The 23,622-nt window shown below is 39.2% G+C and overlaps 1 protein-coding gene and 1 pseudogene across 1 annotated transcript; both read right to left on the bottom strand.

The window, feature by feature from the left end:
* Positions 1–1,077: 1,077 nt before the first annotated feature.
* LOC113093804 (krev interaction trapped protein 1-like) lies at positions 1,078–4,398 on the bottom strand (annotated as a pseudogene).
* Positions 4,399–4,894: 496 nt separating this feature from the next.
* On the bottom strand, positions 4,895–23,593 carry LOC113093806 (nuclear pore complex protein Nup153-like). The gene is given in 23 exon segments (XM_026259368.1): positions 4,895–6,198; positions 6,340–6,520; positions 6,795–7,058; positions 7,153–7,500; positions 7,589–8,482; positions 8,589–8,786; positions 8,892–9,473; positions 9,570–9,668; positions 9,750–9,831; positions 9,906–10,004; positions 10,139–10,282; positions 10,367–10,487; positions 10,600–10,652; positions 10,960–11,100; positions 11,532–11,585; positions 11,692–11,736; positions 11,948–12,064; positions 12,179–12,307; positions 14,116–14,249; positions 14,380–14,661; positions 14,791–14,865; positions 14,868–15,006; positions 23,430–23,593. Coding segments are annotated over 23 exon segments (4,368 nt in total). The 5' UTR covers positions 23,529–23,593; the 3' UTR covers positions 4,895–6,110.
* Positions 23,594–23,622: the final 29 nt, after the last annotated feature.

Raw genomic sequence — 23,622 nt, 5'->3', positions numbered from 1 at the left:
TGAATGCGAACCCATGACATTAAACATTCAGGATCTATGGTGTAACACACTGAGCTAGACACTCATGCATGATCACCAAACTGCTGAGGAGAAGATTCCGTTGTGACAATGAGCTCACCAAAAAAAGTTACTTAGCATGTTAAACATTAGCATGCTAACTAACTTAATTCTAATGTACCTATGGTTAACCTGAACCTAAGCCGAAGAGCCACATTAGAAAAGAATGGCAACCCGGTTAGGATGCTAACCAATTAGCATGCTAAAGCTAACTAGCATAAATCAACACCGGCATGGAACTGTAGTGAATAGAAAAAATCTGTTCAGTCATTTCTTTGCAACTCGGTCCGTTTTTGCAAAAATCTTTATATCTCTGGAACACTAGGCGTTCAAGCTTAATTTGTGGTAAAAAGTATATATAAGTTTGTTTGTTTGTTTTTTTCTTGGGCTGGGACCGTGTAAATCCATTTAAAGCTTAACTGATTTGGACCTTCAATCAGTTGGTCCTCACTGAAGTCCATTATATGGAGAAAAATTAATTAATTTCTAATGTGACCGACGAAAGAAAGACATGAACGTTGACATGAAGGTGAGTAAATTATCAGGAAATTTTTATTCTAAAAGTAATCCTTTAATGTAAAATATCGAATGTGTACAGTTCGAGGTGAGTAATCAGAGTAATTCTTCTAGAACATAGGGTTCAAAAGTTATAACTATTTCAATGTTGAATTTTTTTTATTAGTGATAGCACTAAGATAGCACTATAGAGTGAGTCCTAGAACCCAGATCGCTATTCTTGACCTTCACTACAAGTGTGCCAAAGTCATAGTTTTCCTATGTTCCAGGCTGCCTTAGAAACCCCATACAGAAGATAAAATAATAATATATATAATACATTCTACACTATTTTAAAAAAGTGTTTTTCATTCAATTAATTACTTTGTTAATACATTAATTATATTAATATGATTTATATTATATTTAATTTAAATGAATAGTGTTTTAAGGGCACAGGTAATCTGAATATAAAAAAGGGGAAATTGGCATAGACAATTAAATATAAAATATTGTATTTCTCACTCTGTCTATGTCCGGGTGCTGCAGAAGCAGCTGTACAATTTCAGCATGGCCCCCAATGGCTGCAAAGTGTAAAGGAGAGCTCAGCTGGCCGTTTAACAGATTGGGGTTACAGTTCCCTTTCTCCAACAGAAGCTTGGTGGCCTCCACCTTTCCATGCCTGTAGTCAGAGGAAAAACATATTGATTTATATTTTTGAGAGCCTATTATATAATTTAATTGAGCAAAGTGGAGAGATGATAAGATAAGAAAATAAGGAAAAGGGATCCAAGTGATTTCATATTTCTGACCCAAACAAACTTGAAAGAAACAAGAAGCTGTTTTTTACCAGCATGCGTAATGAATGGGTGCCCACTGGTCACTGTCCAGCTGTTTAACCGAGAAACCACTGTCCAGTAGTTTAGACAGAAGCTCAGTGTCCTCCTTCACAGGCACTGCGGTGCAGAGGGAAATCATCCACCCACTGGTGCTCTCTACAGGACACACAGAGTGGTGACAGAAATCATGATCAATCCACCAACAGATGTATATGTCTCTGATTATTATTGTCTTAATATAATACACAGAACATTGGCATTTTAAGTGCATATACTGACTTGTCTTCTGTGACACTGGTCATACTGTGCTGCCATTTGTCTCTCTTTGGAATCTGGATTTTGGAATAATCTGGTGCTCCCAAGCCAAAGTAAGGGTTGATGACGACTTTGTCCACCTTTATACAAGAGTTTAATAGTTAAATCATCATTTTAACTATTATTATGTATTTAAGTGATCAATTAAGAATTGCACAAGACAAATGACTAATGAGTTTGAGGCCAATAAGATGTTTTAAGGTCTTCAGCGTCAGTCTTCAATGATCCTTCGGAAATCATTCTAGTACGCTGATTGGGTGCTTAAGAAAAAAAATCTTATTTTTAATGTTGAAAACAGTACTGCTTAACATTTCTGTTAAATGAGGATAATTGTGTTCATTATACAAGAACAGCATTTATTTTAAATAGAAATTATATAACATTATAGATATCTTTTCTGTCATTTTTCATCAAATGAATGCGTCCTTCCTGAATAAAAAGCATTAATTTCTATATTGACCCAAACCTTTAAATAGTAGGGTACTTGGGTCTGTTCAATTAAATGGCTATGAATGCAATTCAAAACACAACCTACAGTACTTTTCTGGACATAATCATAAAATAGTGTCTCACTCTGTTAGTGTACTGCAGATCTGACCCATAAAGCGGGTTCTCAATGCACAAGTCCGCTTTCTCCAGGGACATCATCTTGCTCTTGATCTCCAGAGCTGTATAACCCATATGGAGTGGGCCGTTGGTTGCTTGCTTTCCACTGCATAGGCTGGATTACTCACATTAGTCTTCACACGGTCTACTGGAGCCGGCCGGAAAAGGGCAGTAATGGCGTGAGGCACAGTGTGCTGCTCTGCTAACCACCTGACACAAGCAGTGCCAATACTTTATTAACACCTACTGTAGTTAACAACAACAATTCAATACACATTTGTCTTTCAATGCAAATGTATTCCTAAAAAGGGAATACAATAAACTTTTAGAAAATAAAAACATAACATTTCAAGTTTTTCTCTACCAAGAAAACAGACCAAAAGTACTGATATTTGTCCAATCATAGAATGAGAATGTCACCTCTACCTAATACTAACCGAAAAAGGCTACTGGTTATAACAACAACAATAGTTATGACAATACATCCAACAGTTAATAAGCCACATAGAAAAAAAAGTTTCTAAAATAAGTCCTATCAGCATGATTTCCAGACACTTTGGTGGTCAGGGTCGATGTTCAGACTTACTTGTCCAGAGCGAGTAGCATCTTTGAGGTGGTGGAGGAGAAATGGGCACTGGTTTCATTACACACACGCATAATGTCATGAAGGCAGTAGAAACTGGGGCTCCCAGGGTGATGAACAGACTTGCTGTTGTCTACATTGAAATATAGACCATATTACCATCAGTGTTCACTGCTTTGTGACACAACCCACTTTAATTTGCATATGACCTTTCGGACACCTATGGGAGTATGGAGTATCACCTTTGACATTGATTGGCACAATAAATAAGGAGGCCTCCTTCCCTCCGTTGTCACGGTCTAACTGAAAGGTCCTCATGTGCACAACACGTTTCCCTGCAGCAGAGATCATATATGCTTTAGTGGAACTAATGAAGAGCTATGTAGAGCTGAATGATGAGGTTCTGAAACCAAACACCTCTTGCAACGACCACTAACCTATTATGCCCTGGTTATTGGATATGGGCTTCGTGGTTTCATCAACATACTCCAGAATTGACTTCGTCCGGTCACTGTCAGTCTTAATTTTGGTCCCAAGGAGTACTTTCTTCCGTTTTTTCTCTTTTCCCTCCAGGGGAACTTCAATAAGTAAAATCTGTATGGAAATGGAAATTTACACATGGAGATGTTCAGAATGAACTTAAAGTATAATGCTTCACTTATACCTCACTCACCTCAAAGGCTTTAGCTCGGTACTCTTTGGAGTTGAGGCTGGCTGTGTTCTTTGGTCGTATGACAGCTACAAACACCTCTTCTAACTCTTGATTTCCCATCACGTAGCTCCTCTTTAGTTCCAGCTATTATTAATTCTTTAAACACCATGCCTGCAATTATATAAAGAACGTGTATGAGGATCAGCACCAAGCAACAATGAGCACCAAAGAAAAACTAAAACTAAGTTACAGGTTATTCTGGTTATTGAAGTAATGCCTTTGCTTCATTGTCAACAAGGCATGTAAGTGTGGGCCATTTTTTAAGGCTCATAGAGAATAGTTTACGATAAAAATTCAATCAAGTTTAGAAAAACAATGGTAAACAATGTTATTTATTTATTTTTTTTACGTTTTCGGGTAAATTATAATATGTTAGTTTTTAAATCCGCTTATATTGTAGTATTAACGTCACGTTATTACAATTATATACTATTACTTAAATATTTACCACGTATAAACACATGCAGAGAGAGACAGAATATATATATAACTGTATGTGTTTTGAAGACATAACGGAGAAATGCGAATATTAAGACAGAATTTATACCTAAATTTAATGCCTTTAACTTCTCTCTCAAGTTATTAAAAGTTAAATTATTATTGACTCCACCTCGCAGCCATGATATTAGAGATGATGCTTTAAGTGCGGAAGTTCGTAATAGCTTATTTACAATATATGCCGTTTGTTATAGCTGATAAAATATACAGGAAGAATATTAGCAGCACACAGACACAATATAAAACGTACCTCTCCTTTTTCTGTCATATTTCTAACAAAGACGCTCTTCCGTCTGCAAACGGAAATGAGGAAAACTTCAAAATAAAGGTCTCCAAAAAACGAAACCATTAAAAAGTAAAAAGGTCATTGGTGTGGCAGCTCCTTGTTAAAAAATAAAAATAAAATAAAAAAACCTAAGCAGTAAGCAGACAGTTTAATTTGTTAAACTCCATTAAATAACATGGCACGTCTCTATTAACATACTTAGTCTGGATACTATGCAAGTTTTGCCAGAACAAAAGCATTTTGTTCTTAAGCATGAGAAAGACGATCAACAAACATGCAGTTTTACTATATTTAACAGATTTTACCACAGCCATAAATTATCATATGCAACACTGATGCTACTGTTAATAGCACTGAGATACTTAAAAAATAATAATAATAAACCACTAAGATATACATTCACACAAATTCATTCAAACCTGTACACACATCAGTCAGAACCACGTGAATCAATAGCTTCATAATATAGAATAAAAAGTATAAAAACACACTCAACACTGCAGTTTTATTGATGGCAATTACCCATGGTTTTATTTATCACTCAGCCAATAATAATTATCATGGCTTTAAAATTAAGTAGATGTCCTTATTATCCAAAGTCACCCTAAGTCCATTTAAACAAGTGATATAAAAATATATACTTACTTTTTACAATACTGGTTTTGGTCCAAACAAAAGTGGATCAGAAAAGCCAATATTCCTTTAGTCTTCAAAGGATCCCCAATTTGCATTTAAGTTTACTTTTAAATGGATTTGGGCAACTTTGAATTAAGGGCTTTACATAATAATTTCTAAAAGACTGAACACAGAACACAAAAAAAGTTGTTTTAACACACAAAACTTCACAGATTAAAAAAAAAATTCACTATTTACAATTTTTTTTAATAATATTCAAAGGCCAATTATTTGATTCAAAAGCGCAAGTAAAAGGATGAGAAGACAAGAAGAAAAAAAAATCTAGAGAGAAAGAGAAGTTGGTATCAAATAGAGAGGGTAGACAAAGTAAGAGGGAATACATAAGAAAAAAGTATACAAGATGAACGTGAACAGATTCAGAACTACAGTTTTAGAGAGAAGAATTAAGGACTTTTCCTTTTTCTTCCTTGCCTGCAAATCTCTGCATTGGAGGTGCATGGCCCTCAACGTCACCCGACCACCTTAAAACATTCATTTTGCTTCTCACATCAGACAGCACTCAGGCGCACAGGCTACATCTTTACATCAAACACTTTTCGGCACATACAAAAGAAACCACACATACACACACAACCTGTGCACAGAAAAATACACCGGTCATTCAGTACAAGAAAACACACCCTTCTGTAGATTCAGCAAATAGGTCTGTTTCTCAGCCATATGAAGTCACCAAGCATAAGCAACCGATCAACACTTTTTCTTCAGAGCATCATTCAATTCTTTTTTTTTTTTATTTACTTACAAAAAAAAAAAAAAATCCTGCACACAATGCAGATGCTGCAAAGATTTACTGTCCTGTTTAAAAGGTTCTTGCTTGATTGTAATGTGTTATTTTGCATCCTTAAGTCTTGGTTAGGTTCTTTGTGTGGGCCAGTGTTCCCCATTCAGTTTATCAATGACCTCCATAGCAAAAAACAAATCTCTTGGCACTACGAGTAAATCAGTGCCATGCTCAAAATACTAAGTACTTCAGTGTTTGTCCCAACAGTCTACGTCCAAACCAAAACAAATCCTTTCCAACATTTACTTCCTGCGTCGAACAGCAGTTTTGATTTTACGTCCAGTGACTGAAGTCTGCCCAGATGGTGTTGCGTTGAAACTCTTTCCTGACCTGTTATGGCGAAAGTTCACATTAATAAACTTTTTCTGCTGGTAACAAAGGCAATGAAGTTAAACATGAATATAAATATTTGGGGAAAAAAAGTGTAGCTGTTTGAATAAAATGTTTAAGCCAATGAAAGAAATTACTTACCCAATGTTAAAAGAAGGGGTCTGACCAAAGCTGAAGCCCCCACCAGAGGGAGGATTTAAAGTGGGCATGGCAGGACTGGCGGCAGGAGTTGCTGGAGCTGCTGATCCGGCCCCAAAGGCAAACACACTATTGCTGCTCCCTTGTGCTCCAAATCCACCAGTACTTCCAAACTGGAATCCTCCTTCAAAAAATAACAATTGGGGTAACGGTTACATAAATGCATACCAATTTTTGGCAGGCTTTACTAGGTAGCATGGTGGCCATTTTCACCCTCAAAAACTCAGTTTGAATTTGTAAATCATCCGCATCACTGATTTTGTAGTATTTTGAAGGTAAAATGCATTTAGGACATTGTTGTTATGCACTCAAGTAGTTAATCATACTGGTTTAGGATGACATGAATTTGTTAGAAACTGTTCTTTTTCTCTGCTGATGTTAACAGAAGTGTCTCTGACCTTGGGCTGTGGAGGAAGCAGCAGATCCAAACGTAGGTGCAGGGTTAGCTTGCTGACCAAATACAGAGGCAGAGTTGGGCTTGGCTCCGAAGGCAGAAGCTGGCGAAGCAGTGGCAGAGAACGAAGGTGCTGCTGAACCAAATGCAGGAGCACTGGGTTGAGACGCACTTTGACCGAAGATGGGGGTCTGTCCAGAACCAAAGCCAGATGAAGGTGTGGTAGAACTGAAGACAAATGGGGAAGGGTTGGCAGGTGGAGCTGGGGCTGAAAGAGATCAGTGAATTAAGACACAGTTGTACACAAAAACAAATGTCAGAACCACACAAGACAACAATGAGATGTTTGGTGGAAAACTAACCGGAAGAGGCTGGGGTGGAGGACGCAACGGCACCAAAAGTGAATGCAGTGGAGGATGAGTTTGTACCAGAGCCAAATTGGAAGGGTTGTACTGGGGCAGGTGCAGCAGAAGGTGCTGCAGGAGGTGCGGGCTGGCTGTCCTGCGGCTGCTGTCCAAACATGAAAGTCTTTGCCACGGTATGATCAGTGGAGGTATTCTGGCCAAACACAAAGGTACTCGAGGGCGCAGGTGTGGGAGTCAGGGAAGAGGTAGTGGGAGTGCCAAAAAGGCTGGGAATGGAGCTGGAGGAAGCTGGGGTGCTTGAGGAGTTGGCCATTAAGCCAAAAGGGGGCTTTGGAGCAGATGTTTCTGGAAAGCACAGTCGTACAGTCAAACGGAGGTATTACTACAACATAAGGAAAGCCATAAAGAAATTAGAAAAGACCCCTCCACTTACCTGTCATGCTCTGTCCAAAACTAAATGACGGTTTTGGGGCTTCTGCTGAATCAGCAGGTTTCCCAAATGTAAGTGTAGGCTTGGGGAAATCTTTTGGAGGGTCCGGCTCGCCAAAAGAGAAGCCCAAGGTTGGTGCCGGTTTGTCAGCTTCCTTGGAAGCACCGAATAAGAATGCACCGGAGGGTGCGGAGGTGTCCTTTTTCTCTTCCGTTTTTCCGAAGGTGAAGGTGGACGTCACTAGAGTTTGCGATTTCGTTGATGGTTCCCCAAATCTCAATGCAGAAGATTCAGCTACTAAAGACTTGCCAAAAATAGGAATGACATTCGCTGCCGTCGTTGTTGCAGTGGTCGAAACTGTTTCTGAGGAAGCAGGAGCATCTTTCTCAGCTTTGGATGGGGGCACAGAAAAACTAAAGGATGAATCTGAGCTTCCTTTCTCACTGGGTTTAGCTCCAAACAAAAATGCTGAGTTTTCGGAGCCAGAAGCTTGAGAGCTGAAAGTGATTCCACCATCACCACCAAATTTAAATCCTGTACTAGAATCCTGAGATTTAGTCTTTTTTTCAAGCGAGTCATCTACGGATCCACCAAATGTAAAGCCCTTTGACAAGCTCTCTGTTTTTGCTGTGGATTCTGATGAGGCACACCCAAGTGTGACCCCACCAGAAGCTGCATCCGAGGATAAGCCTCCAAATTTGAAGCCCTCTGATTTTGAGGTTGAGTTGGAGGACCCAAATCCAAATTTAAATCCACTTGTGGTGGAAGTAGTATCTGAGAAAGTGCCTCCAAACTTCAGTCCAGCAGAGGTTGAGTCCGTAGAGCTGGTACCAAACTTAAAAGCAGATGAACCTGATTCTGTACTGTTGGACTGAACGCCAAATGATGAACTAAAACCTGAAAAAGAAATGAGAATTCTGGTCATCAGCCTGCTCCTACAAAACAGTAAGCAGCTGCTTTGAAGTCTCCTGACTAATGGAAATATCATTGCAGGGCACTTTACCTTTGGACTCTATTTTAGCCCCTGGTTTTGCTGACTGGCAAGCCACACACTGCTGGTCCTCTGCCTTATTCTGAACACAGCACACCTCACACTCCCAGCTCCCCTCAGGTTTCTTAAACTTGTCCCCGAATCCTATCAAAGGCGCAGCAGTGCTTGCAGGTGCAGAGACTGGGGTCGAGACCGATGTGGCTACAGCTCCTGTAATAGACCAAGGAGCAAGACATGACGTATGCAATTATTTTTTATTTATTTGTGGGCATTAAAATGTTTTAACTCTTAATAACTGCATTACTAAAACTTTACCAGGTTTAGAGCTCTGACAGGCTACACATTTCACATCCTGTGCCTTGTTTTGAACCATGCATACATCACAATCCCAAGACCCCTCTGGCTTCTTAAATTTGTCCCCAAACCCTAACAGTCCAGTTGCTGAAGAAGCAGTTGTTGTTGCTGTGGTGGTTGCAGAAGAGGTGGCAGAGAGGGTGGACGAGGCGTCAGAAAGAGCTGGTAAAGTCAGTCTGGATTTCACTCCAGTCCCTGGTTTGGACGTGTCACAAGCTACACATTTAACTACGTCCGGTTTGTTCCTGACCAAACATGTGTCACAGTCCCAGCTACCAGCTGGAGGAGCGAAGAGGGAGCTGATGCTCGCAGGAGCTTCTGTGGGTTTACTGTCTGATTTAGAGGCAGAGTCTGTGTTGGGTTGCGGTGCAAGACAAGCTACACACATCTTGTCTGAGGACTTGTTTTGCAGTAGACAAGTACCACAGCTCCATGACCCTGCAGGTGGCCTGAACTTGTCCCCAAAACCCGAAAGAGCAGCAGAGGATGTTGATATAGACGGCAGAGGTTTATCAACTGCATTCTGAGCAGGGGTTGCAAATCCTAGAAATAAGAAAAGGGTAAATGCATGCAAAAAGCAATGGCCTTCAAAAAATTACAAGTAAAAAAAAATACAAAATCATGAAAAGCCAGTCGTACCAGGTCCCTTAAGTATATCCAATACACTGCCCTGTTTTAAAACCTTTGCAGGTTTGAAGGGTCCTTCAAACTCCTTTTCTTCACTGGCCACTGATTTGACTGCAAAATATACAGAGTAGTAGTAAACACTATAACTATACTTCAATTGAAAATACATCTGCTTTGTAAGTCAAACCTTACCTGGTGCTACTGTTGGAACAATTTTCCCATTGGAGTAAGAGGGGCCCGTCTTCATAGTAGGCGCACTGAAGGTGAATCCAGACTGCAGGGAAGGATCATTATTGCATTTCCTTGTTTTGTATTAAATGTAAAGAGTAAGGGACAAAGGAGACCTACTGATGGAGAGAAAGTTGGAGGACTGGCAGCTGTTGCCTTGACGATAGGTGAAGAGAACGTGAAGGGGACAGATGGTGGTGTGGATGGTGCAGCTGCCTCCTGATAAAACCAATAAAAATGGCACATTACAAATACTCGTCCACCATAACTGCTATGAACCTCTGTCAGCTTGATAAGCCAAGACAACAGCAGGCAGAGGGCACAATTCTAAAGTGTCAGAGGGGAGGTAATACCTTATTTGCTGCCGGTTCCTCAGAGGCAGTCGCAAATGGTTTTGAGGGGAGCGATGAGGTGGGGGTAGGAGAGGAGAAATTAAATGTTGGCAAAGTGAAACTGCTGGGAAGAGAAGCAGGGGGCAGGTCTGGTTCCTCGACAAACTGAAAGGAGAACAGTTTACATAAGCATTATACCATTCCGTTGGACAGCTTCAAAATAAGTTCTACTCTACTCAAGTCTCTGACCTCATCTTCAGGTTTTTTGGATGAAGGTCTGATGGCCCTATCCCTCTTCATTTTGCCCCCTATTGAACCAGCGCTACTGACTGCAGGTGTGCTGGACAAGGGGTAGGACAAACTGCTTGTGCTGGGGACAAACAAATTGATGGACTGAGTACATATGCAAGTGAATCCACTAACAGTTCTCCTTGTCCCATTAAAAAGAATAGAGACTCAAACGATCAAATATTTCCTCGTACCTGGGAGAGGGAGCCTGGCCATGATCTGAAATTTGAGGGGATTGTCTTACCGCCTACAAAAGGCAGAGAAAACAAAAGTTAGTTCTCTGGAAGAGCTCAAAATGCAGAGTTGCTTTAATCCACTTTATTACAGTGCATGCAGTTTTTGTAGACAGTTTCAGCATTAGGTGGACAATGTACATTACTGTTTAGAGGAGTAAAAAATTTTTTTTTTATGTTTTTGAAAGAAGAGTCTTTATGCTTACTAAGGCTGAAATTTTTTTAAACCGTCAAAAAGTCCAAATTTACCCTTCATTTCATTTGTTTTATAGTCATATAGTGAATTTTAATGCAGGATGCATTGTTAATTATTGAACTCACAGTCTCCCTGTTGTTTTTCTCCACTCCTCTGTTCACTCCACCTGGGGTCAGTGATGGTCTAAAGGATACCGAACGGTTACCAGACACTGCAGCAGCTGCAGGGACCACCAGCTTTTGCACAGGAGGGACTGACGGCTCCAGCTGTGTGTTGAAGGAACAACATTACAAATACAGCAGACAGTTCCCTACACCACTATGCAAATTATACTAGGCTATCCATTTTCTGGAGGTGTGTGTGTGTGCGCGTGCGTGTGTGCGATTACCCATACAGCTATTTTATCTTTCTACATCCAAATTTTCAATTTGCAAAACAACAATCTCACAGCCCTGGATATTTTGGATTATAGGTGGGTGAATAGGCACATTGTTTGGGATTAGTAGCCAGCTGCCACATTTGTTTACAGTTAACGAGGAGCAGCAGAAGCAAAGTAAAAGTTGCCAATTTTACATGATGCACTAAGGTACAGTTATAAATTGTTTATAAAGCATGAAAAAAAGTTTTTTTCCCTACACATCCAAGATAGACCCCGATTTTAATCTTACACTTCAAATTCATAAATAGCTGGACTCACCCTTTTCCTCTTTGCCTGAAAATTTGAAACATCAAGGTCTGTGTGATTCAGTGACTGAAAAAATAAGAAAGGAAAGTTTAAAGACTATATGGACTGAAAACTCAATAGAAGTGAATTTCAAAGTGTTGCAGAGTAAAAACTACCATGACTTGGTACTTACAGCTGACAGAGGTGATGAAACTGTAGACGGAATTCTTTTTGCATCCTGCAAAGTTACCAAAACAGGTTTTAAAATGAAATGATTTTGTTGCTTTTTCCACATCTAAGGGAACTATTTGTTTAGCAATTGTTTATTTTAAAAGAAACATTTGTTCAATTTTTAATTCTTTTTCTTCTACAGGCTTAGTAACACTGAAATGTTTTATTTAATTTAAAAAAATTGATACCATAGCAGATAGCACAGACATTGAACTCACAGCAAGAGGACTGGACATGCGCTCCAGGGACTGTAGGATGCGTCTCGCTGTGGCACTGGTTACTCCACAGGGTTGAGCGCCAGCTGGCTTTGCCTTTATCTGTCTCCTAACGGGAGGCTGAGCAACCACAGACCAGATTTTACAATTTTATAAGAGTATAAAATGTAATATGAAATAATAGTAGTACTGGCCTATGAAATTATAGTCAATCATTGGCATGATTGTTCATACCTGGTAAGGAGTAGCTGGACGCGAACGAGCCGATCTCATTGCAGCAGCTCCTCCATACGTGGTCTTCCCTGGGTAGAAGGGTGAATCCCCCAACTGACTGGAGTTCAGCACTGAACTGCTCAACACTGACTACAAGAGAACAAAGATGCCTAGCATTAACCTCCATCTCAGTAAAGTGAGTAGTCATTATTCATCTGACAAGACAACTTGGACATTAAAGGAAACCTTAAAAGAACACCGATTGCTCATTTTCCAAATTATACAACACCATTCAAAAAATTTTTGTTAAAGTATTTTATCCTAATCAAGCTTGCATTTAATAAAAACAAATATTGTGAAATATAATTTTTTTTTAAATAACATTACCAGTTTTTAATGTCACAAGATATGCTGATTTGGTGCATTTCATATATAAAGATGAAAACAGTAGTGCTGCATAATATTTTTGTTATTGCAAAATACAACCATTAGGTCAAGGTCTGGAGCTCTGTAATGCCACAGATTTTATATAACTGAAATTCCACTTTAAATCAGTCAGTCAAGCATTAAAAAAACGGAACTGCTAAAGTTAAGATTAGAAGCGAAATCAAGGCCATTATCACTTTTTTTCTCTAGGATGTAACTCGCATGTTGATTCGTAACCGACAGGCTAGTTTACACTTTTGTCTTCCGCCAGTTTTCTACACAGGGTGACCAGGGGCTGGGAAATTCTGAAAGACAAATCATGTTCTGCTATAATGTGCACAAACGTATCTTTAATACAGACATGGTCAGTCATAGACAACTGTGTGTCAGCTGTAACGGCAGCTGCAGGCAACATCGCTGGTAAGTTTGAGTGCACGGGCAGCGGCTCAATGACCGGAGTCTAAATCATGACGATCAAGTACTTTCTTACTGCTGCTGGCATACAGTAGCTTCCTCGAGTAAATTGTGCAGAAACAAGTCCCAGGCTCTCTCAATTTCTTGCAACAACTGCCAAAAGGCTCGCCATCTCTACTTTCTTCAATCAATGCCCAATGCCTTTCATTTTTGAGTCCTTTATCCATTGCTAGGTCATCATCCCCAGGCTTCATGAACTTGCACTCCATTTTTTTTTTTCCTCCGACAACGCTAATGTGACACTGAACCTGTCTATGCATTGACGTATGTGTGTCAATCATACTGTGTTGCAAGGACCCGCCCTTCTCTGCTTCTTGTAAGCTTGTAACGTTAGTTAAAATTGCATTCCTCTCATATGATTGGTAGGTGAAATAAATTGGCTCTAAAATATTAAACCACGTGCAGGCTCTCTCCTTTTTCCTCACGGCCACACACCGGAGATCCGACACGGTACCGGAAGACTTTAAGCCCTGAATATGACAATCAAGCTTTATTTAAATGATAGAACCTTAGTAATTAGAAAAAAAACTTGGTAACCATGTATGAATGCATATTTGTAATTTCAACTGAACTTCGGACTGGTGGTGGTGCTTAAGATATTGTTGGTCATTCAGTGTTTCTGTAAAAATCAAGTCTAAAAATGTAACAATAATTCTGATAAAATAATAATAATACTTCGAATTCTACTACTAATAACAATATAAAACGCACAAAGGATAAATGAGCTCCTGGGTTCATGAATAACAATCACGTTGTCAGTGTTCACACTAAAGTTTACAGTACGTAATTAACTATGCTGCGCATCCATTGAGATAAACTGGGAAGAAAGCACATCCCTTGACGGAGAGTGAAACTCTGAAGCGCTCAGTCAAGAGTGCTGGCAAGTGAAAATATCTGCGCTAAAATTATACTTGGCCTCCAACTCGCACACTGGCGAGTAAAATCTAAGAATTTATTAGCCAATGGCTAGCGTTAGGCATCATTTAGTCGCCCAGAGTAAAAATTGTGTCACATATGCAAGTGATTTACTCGCATTGTGGAGGATTGGACCTACTTACTGATGAGGAAGTGCCAAAGACTGACAGGTTGAAGGCTGGTTTTTTCAACCCAGAGTGGGCTGTCTGTGATCCACTGTGGGTGCGTTCTGTCTCTGGAGACCAAAGGGGTGGCACATTCTTCGATGTGGGCAAATCTGGAACAAGAGTAAGCTCTGCGCTTAGTTCTATCTATACCTAATTTAAGACTCCAATAAAACTTGACAATTCAAAAGCCTAGCAACAAAACTTGTGTATCGGTTTCTGCTCAGAAATGTGGTTGTTCACCTTTATCAGATGCACGTGACGAAAAGCCACTGGTAGTCGAGATATTGTCATCCTCATGCTGAGAACTGGAATCCTTAATCTCTTTCACCAGGGAGAAGTTGGAGGTTACAGCGAAAGGGCTCCCTGAGAAGGGTGCTGTGGATGTGGAGGGCTGGGAGAAGAGGGAGCTTGTGCCACCTAATGGGGAACCATCCAGAGAGGGGAAGTGCAGGTGGGTCCGATTGAGTGGGGGTCTCGAAAGAGCTTCATGGTAGTTCCGTGACGCTCTACTCGTAGATGGTTCTAAAAAAAATGGAATTCAACATTTCAAGTCAAGAATGCAAGCAATGTTTAAAGTAGCCACCTACACAGTTCTCTAGGTTTTGGAATAGCACCTGTGCATATCTGCTGGACAGCACCAACTCATCATACCTGTGTTACTTGTGCTCGGCTCTGGAGAGTGTCGTCCATCTGGGAGCGGGGTGACTTCGTCGCTGCCATTAGGGGAGGAGCCACATTATTCCGGTCCACTCCGACTGCACTGGTATCACCCTCTGAAACTTCTCCATTTTTGAAGTAATTCTGCAGCCAGGAGGGGACTATGCTCTTCACTGTATCTGTGACCCGACTGATCAGGCCAGGCTGCTGCTACAGGAGCCAAAGGGACAACATTAGCATATCCTGCAGCAACAAAAGACCAGGAGCAATACTTGAAACTCATTAATACAAACAAATCCATTACAAAAGCAATTAAACTGCTGTTTCTGGCAAAAATACAAATCATTAATCTATAATAATGCTCCATCCCCTATAATTAGGGGTGGGAATCACAGGGTACCTCACGATACCAATAATATAACTATACAGCAATTCTGCGATAATTATGTATATTGCTAGACAATCCTATGATACAAAAATATCTGTTGAACTATAAAAACAAAATGCATGTGAAACCATTAAGTGCAGGTTCTCTCTCTTCATTCAAGTCCAAACTGCTGAAAAATCAGCAAAAATGAAAATTGTCATTTACTCCCTCTCAAGTTGTTTTAATCCTGAACGAGTTACTTATGTTCAAAAGAAGTTGTTTTTAAAAATGTGGTTAACCAAACTCAGGAAAGGGAAAAAAAATCCTGAGCCTGAACTTTTTGGTGTGGGGGGGGGGGGGGGGGTGTTTGGAGAGAAACTCCAAAGACAGACTTCATTCAAATATTGATGATAATAACACAAATACAGTAACAAGAGCTTAAAGTGCTTAAAAAATGGTAAATAGACATGAATCTCTTCAATAATTATGTTTGGCACCATTTATTTAAAAGAACTATGTCAAATAAAGTGTTATCTTCTAAACAATAACAAGTGCTTAAAGTGCTTAAATAATTAAGTGCTCAAAGTGCTAAAGAACTGAACTGCTAAACTGAAGATTAGAAGTGAAATCCAGGCTATTATCACTTTTTTTTCTGGGATAACTCGCATGTTGATTTGAAACCATCAGGCTAGTTAACGCTTTTTTTTTTTGTCTTCTGCCAGTTTTATACACAGGGTGACCAGTGGCTGCGAAATTCTGAATGACAAATCATGTTCTGGCATAAATGTGCACAAACGTATTTTTTAATCGCAGACATGGTCAGTCATAGACAACGGTGTGTCAGCTAAAAGTTGCTGCCGGCTAGAGACTTTGCACCCCCGCGGGACCCAGCGCCAACCGATTGGGGCGCGGGACAATAATTGATGGGTGAATGCGGATGCGGGCGGCAAGATATTATTGTGTGCGGGTTGCGGGAAAATAAAATTATTTGCGGGACTCCCTCAAAGTGGAAATATCTAACAAAATAAAATAACTAGAAACAAATAGACCTTTATTTATAATAAATAAAATAAAATAGACTTTGCGGAATGGGAGGGTGCGGATGATAGACAGCTACGTGTAATTAGATTCCAAAATAGCGGATTTGACTGCTGTTCCAGTGCACTTTCCCGGGTTTAAGGTTGGAAAAACATGGGTTACAGGTTGCCTGGAACGCAACATAAATCATAGCAAGCAAGCACTTTCTTACCGCTGCCGGCATACAGAAGCTTCCTCGAACAAATAATGCAGAAACAAGCCCAGGGCTCTCTGTTTCTTGCACCAACTGCCAAAAAGCGCCATTTATTTTTGAGTCCTTTATCTATTGCTAGAAGTCTAGGACAGCATCCCCAGGCTTCATAAACTTGCGCTCCATTTTTTTTCTCCGACAACGCTAACGTGATATTGACGTATGGGCGTCAATCATACTGTGTTGCAAGGACACGCCCTTCTCTGCTTCTGATAGGCTTGCAACGTTAGTTAAAGCTGCGTTCCTCTCATATGATTGGTAGAAGAAATAAATTGGCTCGAAAATATTAAACTGCATGCGCAGGCTCTCAAATATTATTATTTTTTTCCTCACGGCCACACGCCGGAGATCCGGCATGGTGCCGGAATACTTTAAGCCCTGCAAACTGTTGCTGGTCCCCAGTGACTTCTATAGTATTTATTTTCTTTCAATCAAATTTAATGGGGTCCTGCAACTGTTTTATTACCAAAATTTCTTATTTTGCTTTCAGCAAAAAACTGACATTAATATTGGTTTGGGACAACATGAGATGAGTAAATGATAGAATTAAATTTTCTGGGTGAACTATCCCATTAAATAAGCGGCAGCATGTTTAGTACAATTAGTCTGCTGTTACTTTAAGAGCTGCACACATACAAACATGCAAACTCTTTTGGACTTATCACTTGTAAATGGTGATAGATCTGGTGATTTTTCTCCTAATTCAGACAAGGATGACTTTCACTTGAAAAGCAATGTGTTAAGGATACTGGGCTCATATCTTAGCCTAGAAGCAATGCATTGAAGTAAACAAGACTTTTACATCAACTTTGCCTCAACCAGTTGATCATTTTATTGATAATTCAAAGGGGAAGTCGTGGCCTAGTGCTTAGAGACTTTGAGTCCTAAGACTGTGGGTTTGAGTCTCGGGACAACAATACCACGACTGACGTGCCCTTGAGCAAGGCACCAAACACCCAATTACTCCCCAGGCGCTGCAGCATAAATGGCTGCCCACTGCTCCGGGTGTGTGTGTGTTCACACTTTGGATGAGTTACATGCAGAGCACAAATTATGAATATGGGTCACCATACTAGGCTATAGGTCACTTCACTAAAAGGTTATTCTTGGTCTTATTTTTATTCCAAAACCGTTTCGATTTTAACAGCTGATACAAAGGTTTAGAGCTTCACTACCAGAATAAATATTTCCTGACAATATACCCACCCACATGTCATCCAAGATGTTCATGTCTTTCTTTCTTCAGTTGAAAAGAAATTAAGGTTTTTGAGGAAAACACTCCAGGATTTCTCCATATAGTGGGCTTCAATGGGGATCAAGGGGTTGAAGGTCCAAATTGCAGTTTCAATGCACCTTCAAATGAGTCAATTAATGTATATACTTTCAACTAATGTTTTTGTTTTGTTTAATTTTAGTCTAGTCTTTGTGTGAAGCTGTCACTTTAGTTTTTATTAGCTTTAGTCATGTACATACTCTTTTAAGTCTAGTTTTAGTCGACGAAAACGGATGACATTTAGTAGGGCTGGACAATTATGGCCTAAAATCAAAACCTTGATTAATTGAACATTTTACCTCGATTATGATTAATGAACGATTATTTTGTTTCGGTTTTGTTTCATAGTTCACTGTCAAGATTTGTACTGTAAATATGATTGACTATCAGCAGTTATTTTATCTATGTTCTTAACATTTCTCAGAGTTGGGTATTGTTTAAATTTTTATCGATTCCGATTCTTATCGATTCCTAGTTTGGATTCCAATAAGATAAAAAAAATCCAATATAAAAAAAATTAAGTCAAACATTTAGATGTCAAACATTTTTACAAAGCTTTCTGTTGCAGCTGAATAACATGAGCAAAAATCAGCAGCCTACAAAGAGGAATTTTGCCTGTGATTAAAAAAAAAAATACAATAGCAAAAACAACTAGATTAATATAAATTTCAAATATTAAAGTGTTAAAGACAAGTAATAAGATAGGAACAAACAAATCAATAAGCAATATCATAAATAAATACAACTAAACTAAATTTCAGGTACAGAAACTAATTAAAAGTTTAAAAACTGCATAGTTTTCTTTTTATAAATAAAATAAAGATTAATCAAGTTATTAAATCTATTCAGTCAAGAACAGTGAATGATTTTCTTTTGTTCTTTGATTAACATTAATGACAGGCAGCGCGTTTATTAGGCTGTTGTCTCTTTAAGCAAGAATACTGTTCATGTGTGTTTTCTTTCTCATCTGTTTATGTTCACGTAAGACAAAAACGGCTGCGTTTATGATGAAATAGTGATGTAGTTTCTGTATTGTAGTTTCGACTCGGAACAACCTTTTCTACAGTTAAAATACACAGAACAGTCGAGAACGGACACAAACTGGGAACCCGCAGCGCGACCGCCGACCGCTGCTCTCTGTGCACACGCTTGTGCTTCATGTGCGCTGCACACAAACATGCTATAATAAGTTCTGAGATTCTAAGCTACTTTAGTGATAAATCACAGGACAGCGCTGACAACTAGTTTCGGTGTTCCTCTGTGTGTGCGATCTTCACATCTACTGTTTTATATGAATGTTCGTTGCCAAAATGCAGCTGCGCGAACATGGTAGCTCGATATAATAATACACATCCGTTAATCTAATCACTTGAATGTCGAAACCATAAAACAAATACAACTGACAAAGTTTACTTAAGACACAAGGCTCACCACTCAGGCACCATCACTACGTGTTGAACCGGCGTTCACCTCCGTGTTTTGCTTTTATGCCACTGACTGGAGAGCGGAGTCATGTGGCTACACACGCGCTAGTATGCTTTTAAGGGGGAAGTGTTAACAGGACTAAACCCTTTCTCGTGTCAAGGACCTTTCTCTGTGTCAAGGCGATTTATACGCAACGCATGCACAAGTTCGCTTGGGTGAGCACTGAAAATATGATATCATCGCTGTGTTGCCAGAAGTTCGCTTTGAGTCCACCGCAAACCTAATTTGCGTGGTGGAGTGGCACAGCATTTTTTTTTCTCACATAGTTCTGCATCTGAACATGCACAATTTCAGGGCAATTCTAGCAGAAAATGCAACATCTGTGCCGGCATTTGTGTGAAACAGAAGCAGTTTCATGTTTCAAACTCCATCAGGTGCTTTTTGAAGGGTTTTTTTTTTTTTGCATATTTTGTCCAAGGATTCTTAATTGAAGCAAGTTTTATTTTTATTGTATAAAATAGAATAAGAGCTCATTTAGATATTAATTATACACTACTTGCTTACAGTTGTCTTGTGTTTAATGCAAAATACAGTCAATAGTGTAAGATTACGTTGGTACATAAAGAAATGGTTAATTCATCAATACATTCATTACAAGACTTATACCACAAATGCCTGTCTTGCACTAGCTGTGCGATGTGCATCTACAACTTCACGTAAGAAAGGTCACGCATGGTTAATTTTCGTCTGTGTTTTCCCGATTCAAAAAGGTAGGTTATCGCTCAACATTAGGGATGTTCTTTTTAACCAGTTAACTGACCATTAAGAATTTTGATCGATTAATAAAGTTAAAAGGTTCAAAAAGCCATTTATTCATTTATTTTCAGTAATTGATACATTTAAAAAAAAAAGGCTTGCGGCATTTTAAAATAGGCTACGCTACAGGTATAACTCATTGATTTTAGAGAGAGAAAAAAACTGATGACACTTTCTGCCATGTTTCCTATCGCGCAGCACAAAAATGAACTGAAACTGCGTTTTTTTTTTTTTGTTGTTGTTCATCTTCATTATTTATTATTCAACTAAAACATATATTTATCATACAGGTCTATTTATTCGCTATATATAGCCTAGCTTTATTATGTTTTTCTCCGCTCACAAAAGAACTGCAGGTGCTTGTTGTGATATGAAGACCATGAATCCACATGTTATGTTGTTGCTTTTTGCACATGTAAAATGAATCCCCAGGAAACAAATGTTAGTATATTTAACAGGTCACAGACACGTATCCTTTCTAATTTAATTTAATTCTGGTTTAAAATACTCTCAGTTAACAGTTGATAATCAGTTAATGAGCGTTGGTTGTCAGTTAGGAAAAATAACCAAAATGAACATCCCTAAATCGCTTTACTTTTTTAGCAAACAGAGTTTCATGTTCTTTGCATTCACTTTGTAAACGCTTGGTGTATACTTCCGCCTACGTCACGTGGACCTTTCCAACGTGACTATGTAATGCTGGAAGTTGAGCTAGTCCAAGAGACCGTTTGTGGTTAAAATGTGTGTTTTTTAATAGACAAGACCGTTATTTATTGGGTGTGATCATGTTGCGCCCTTTTTAGCTGCATTGAAACCGCTAATTCGGACTTCAACCCATCAGTCCCCATTGAAGTCCAAATATATGGAGAAGAACCCTTGAATTTTTTTCCTCAAAAACCTTGATTTATTTTCAACTGAAGAAAGAAGGACATCAACATCCTGGATGACATAGGGGTGAGCAAATTATCAGGATTTTTTTTTTTTATCGTGGAAGTGTACTAATCCTTTAAGCACTTTTAAGTAAAAACAGTTTTCCATGTTTCATGTGGCCTTCAACTTATCTACTAAGCATGGAGCCAAGTTGCAAGGAAAGACATCATCCTAAACTTTGATTCAGGAGTTAACATGCTGCAGAAACAGTGTGGCCCCCAAGGCTAGAGAGGGCCTGGATTTGAGAGCTTCAGTTGTCATCTAAAAGAGGCCCTGGGGGCCAAATCACTGTGCAAGCACTACAGCCTTATTGTTCTGTAACTGAGCTCCTGGGTTTGGACACAGCAACACCACAGACTAGCTCTTTGGCTGAATACTGTAAGCATGTGACCCTCAAGCAGGTGGGAAAGCTAAATAGTCCATTTGGCCTCAGCAGAAGAGCTGGGAGAGATTGCGCAATCAAAATGGAAGGCCTTTAATGCTTATATATACTGATTTAAATATAGGCCAGAGCGCAATTAATCTTCCTGCCTTACTCTGAAATCAAGAAGACTACATAAAGGATAAACTACAAACATGCTGCATGCACTCGGCATACGAATCCAGCTGTGTTAATGGCTGTGGCCTCATGCGTGAGCTCAGGGTTACAACATAAGTCACTTCCTGTCAACAGTGCACACATGATGCTACCCAAGGTCAACATGGCCAATCAATACTACCAAAAATGTGTGGGAGAGCAGAGTTTCAAAGTGTACAGGAAAAATAATAACTTCAGTTAACTACACTTTATACTGCACTCTAGGAAGTCATCTAATCTAGTAAACACACCTGCAAGCTCAACTATCTCTGCACAGTGTTAAAATGCACATGTGTAACTGACATGACACACTTTGAAAAAGTTGTGATGTGATGAATACTTCACTGAAATGGCTTAGAGACAGCATTTTTTTATCAATATTACATGCAGTTTTAACTCATTTCCAGTGAGGTTCCCCACAGAAGATTTGTACGTATAAAATACAACTGTACAGGAGCATTTCAAATGAAAGGTGAAATGTGAATTTTTTTTTATCAAACACAGCATCTAGAGTATACATTTTTCACATTTTAAGATTTTTTCTGGGGGGAAAAAAAGGGCTATCCAAGTGTGTGCAGCTTATGCAACACCAGTGTGGGGGGGGGGGGGACCAGTTGCAATGATGTGCATTGAGAAAAAAAAAATATACATACATACATACATACACACACACATACATATACAGTGTCAACAGAAAATATGGGCCTTTCCATGATTTTTAAGATGCTAAACATTTAAAATGTAAATGCAATACAAAAGAACAGAGACTTCCAATCCCACTTTCTATGGCCAACAGTTTTAAATCACTACATCAGATCAGACTAGAAAACAACTAAAAAAACATGAGTTTAGAATTAGAGACCAATGTTTTTAAATGCAGATACAAATTTGTATATATATAATAACCATTATGCTGAAACGGCTCCATTTGTTTCTTTGACAGAGTAACAGTTTAATCTTTAGACTAAAAATAAAAATATATGATTTTACTATTTTAACATTATGATAATGAGCACTTTACCAAATATACATCTCATTTATAAAAAAAAAACGGTATTTCCAATTATATCATTTCTACTTAATTTATCTAAAACACAGGTCTTATCTCGCAAAAAGCAAAATGATATCAATATTGCTAAAGTTATTAGCCAAATCTAGTATAGCTTATGATTGGTTAAGATTAGTGAAGGACTAATTAAAATGTCTGTCATAGAACATGGAATGATATTAATCCATGAACGTGCGTTAGTCACTGCACTGTTTATTTTTTCATAAAGCAGCATGTGAATGCTTCCAGATCGCTCTGAAAACACGCCAACGACACGCACTCATCCCGCCTTTCTTCATGATGACAAACCTAGTAACATTACGTTAACTACCTGTTCTTTCCGTATTTATGCAAAACGTACCAGACTCGCTACTAGTCATATTAAAATTGAACTTCAAACAAGTTTAAGACTTAGACATGAAATATAAGAAAAACACTGCCAAAAAGTGCTATGAAGCTCAGGTTACCCACATGTGGACCCTCTGAACGGCGCAAAAAGATGGGAGACGTGAGCTTCGAAAGCATTTTATTTAGTGGGTAATCACATTAAAATGTTGTTATTTTGATTCAAATGTAAGTATTCTTGTATGACGACGGTGCAAGGCGCAGCTAACGCTAACGGTTTGTGTTTTGAAACGCGTTCACGCGGTTGTCTAAAATTATTTAAAAACATTCAAATTTCACTTCTTCTGACGCCATATTTGAGCTTTTTCCTCACTTAACGGTACGTCTCTTCAGTCAAATGAGTTAGCGGTATCGCGGTGACAGTGTTGAGAACCGTGTGCTGGAAGAACGTGAAGAGGCCTGAAACAGGCCTCAAAACGTCTACTGTTTCACAAATACAAAACCCGCCGGCTAAAACACCGGTGCGCATTAAGCTAAGAACCGCTCAATCCTTGCCGTGGCGACTAGGGATTCGTTTGATTTACCTGTTTTGCCTTTGGCATAAGGTTTTGAAGCGATGTGGTGTCTTCTTGATCTGATTTTCCCTCCTCCTGTCGCCGCCATGGCTATCTAGATTGCGTCTGCTCAGTTAGCGCTTCGCCGGATAGAGCTCCGCTGTCACAGCGCAGCCCTCCAATATACCATCAGCCACTTTGGC

The sequence above is a fragment of the Carassius auratus genome, unplaced genomic scaffold, assembly GCF_003368295.1.
Source record: "Carassius auratus strain Wakin unplaced genomic scaffold, ASM336829v1 scaf_tig00215149, whole genome shotgun sequence".
In the NCBI taxonomy this organism is placed as follows: domain Eukaryota; kingdom Metazoa; phylum Chordata; class Actinopteri; order Cypriniformes; family Cyprinidae; genus Carassius; species Carassius auratus.
Note: the sequence above shows the minus strand (reverse complement) of the source record. Positions and strands in the feature narration are given on the sequence as shown.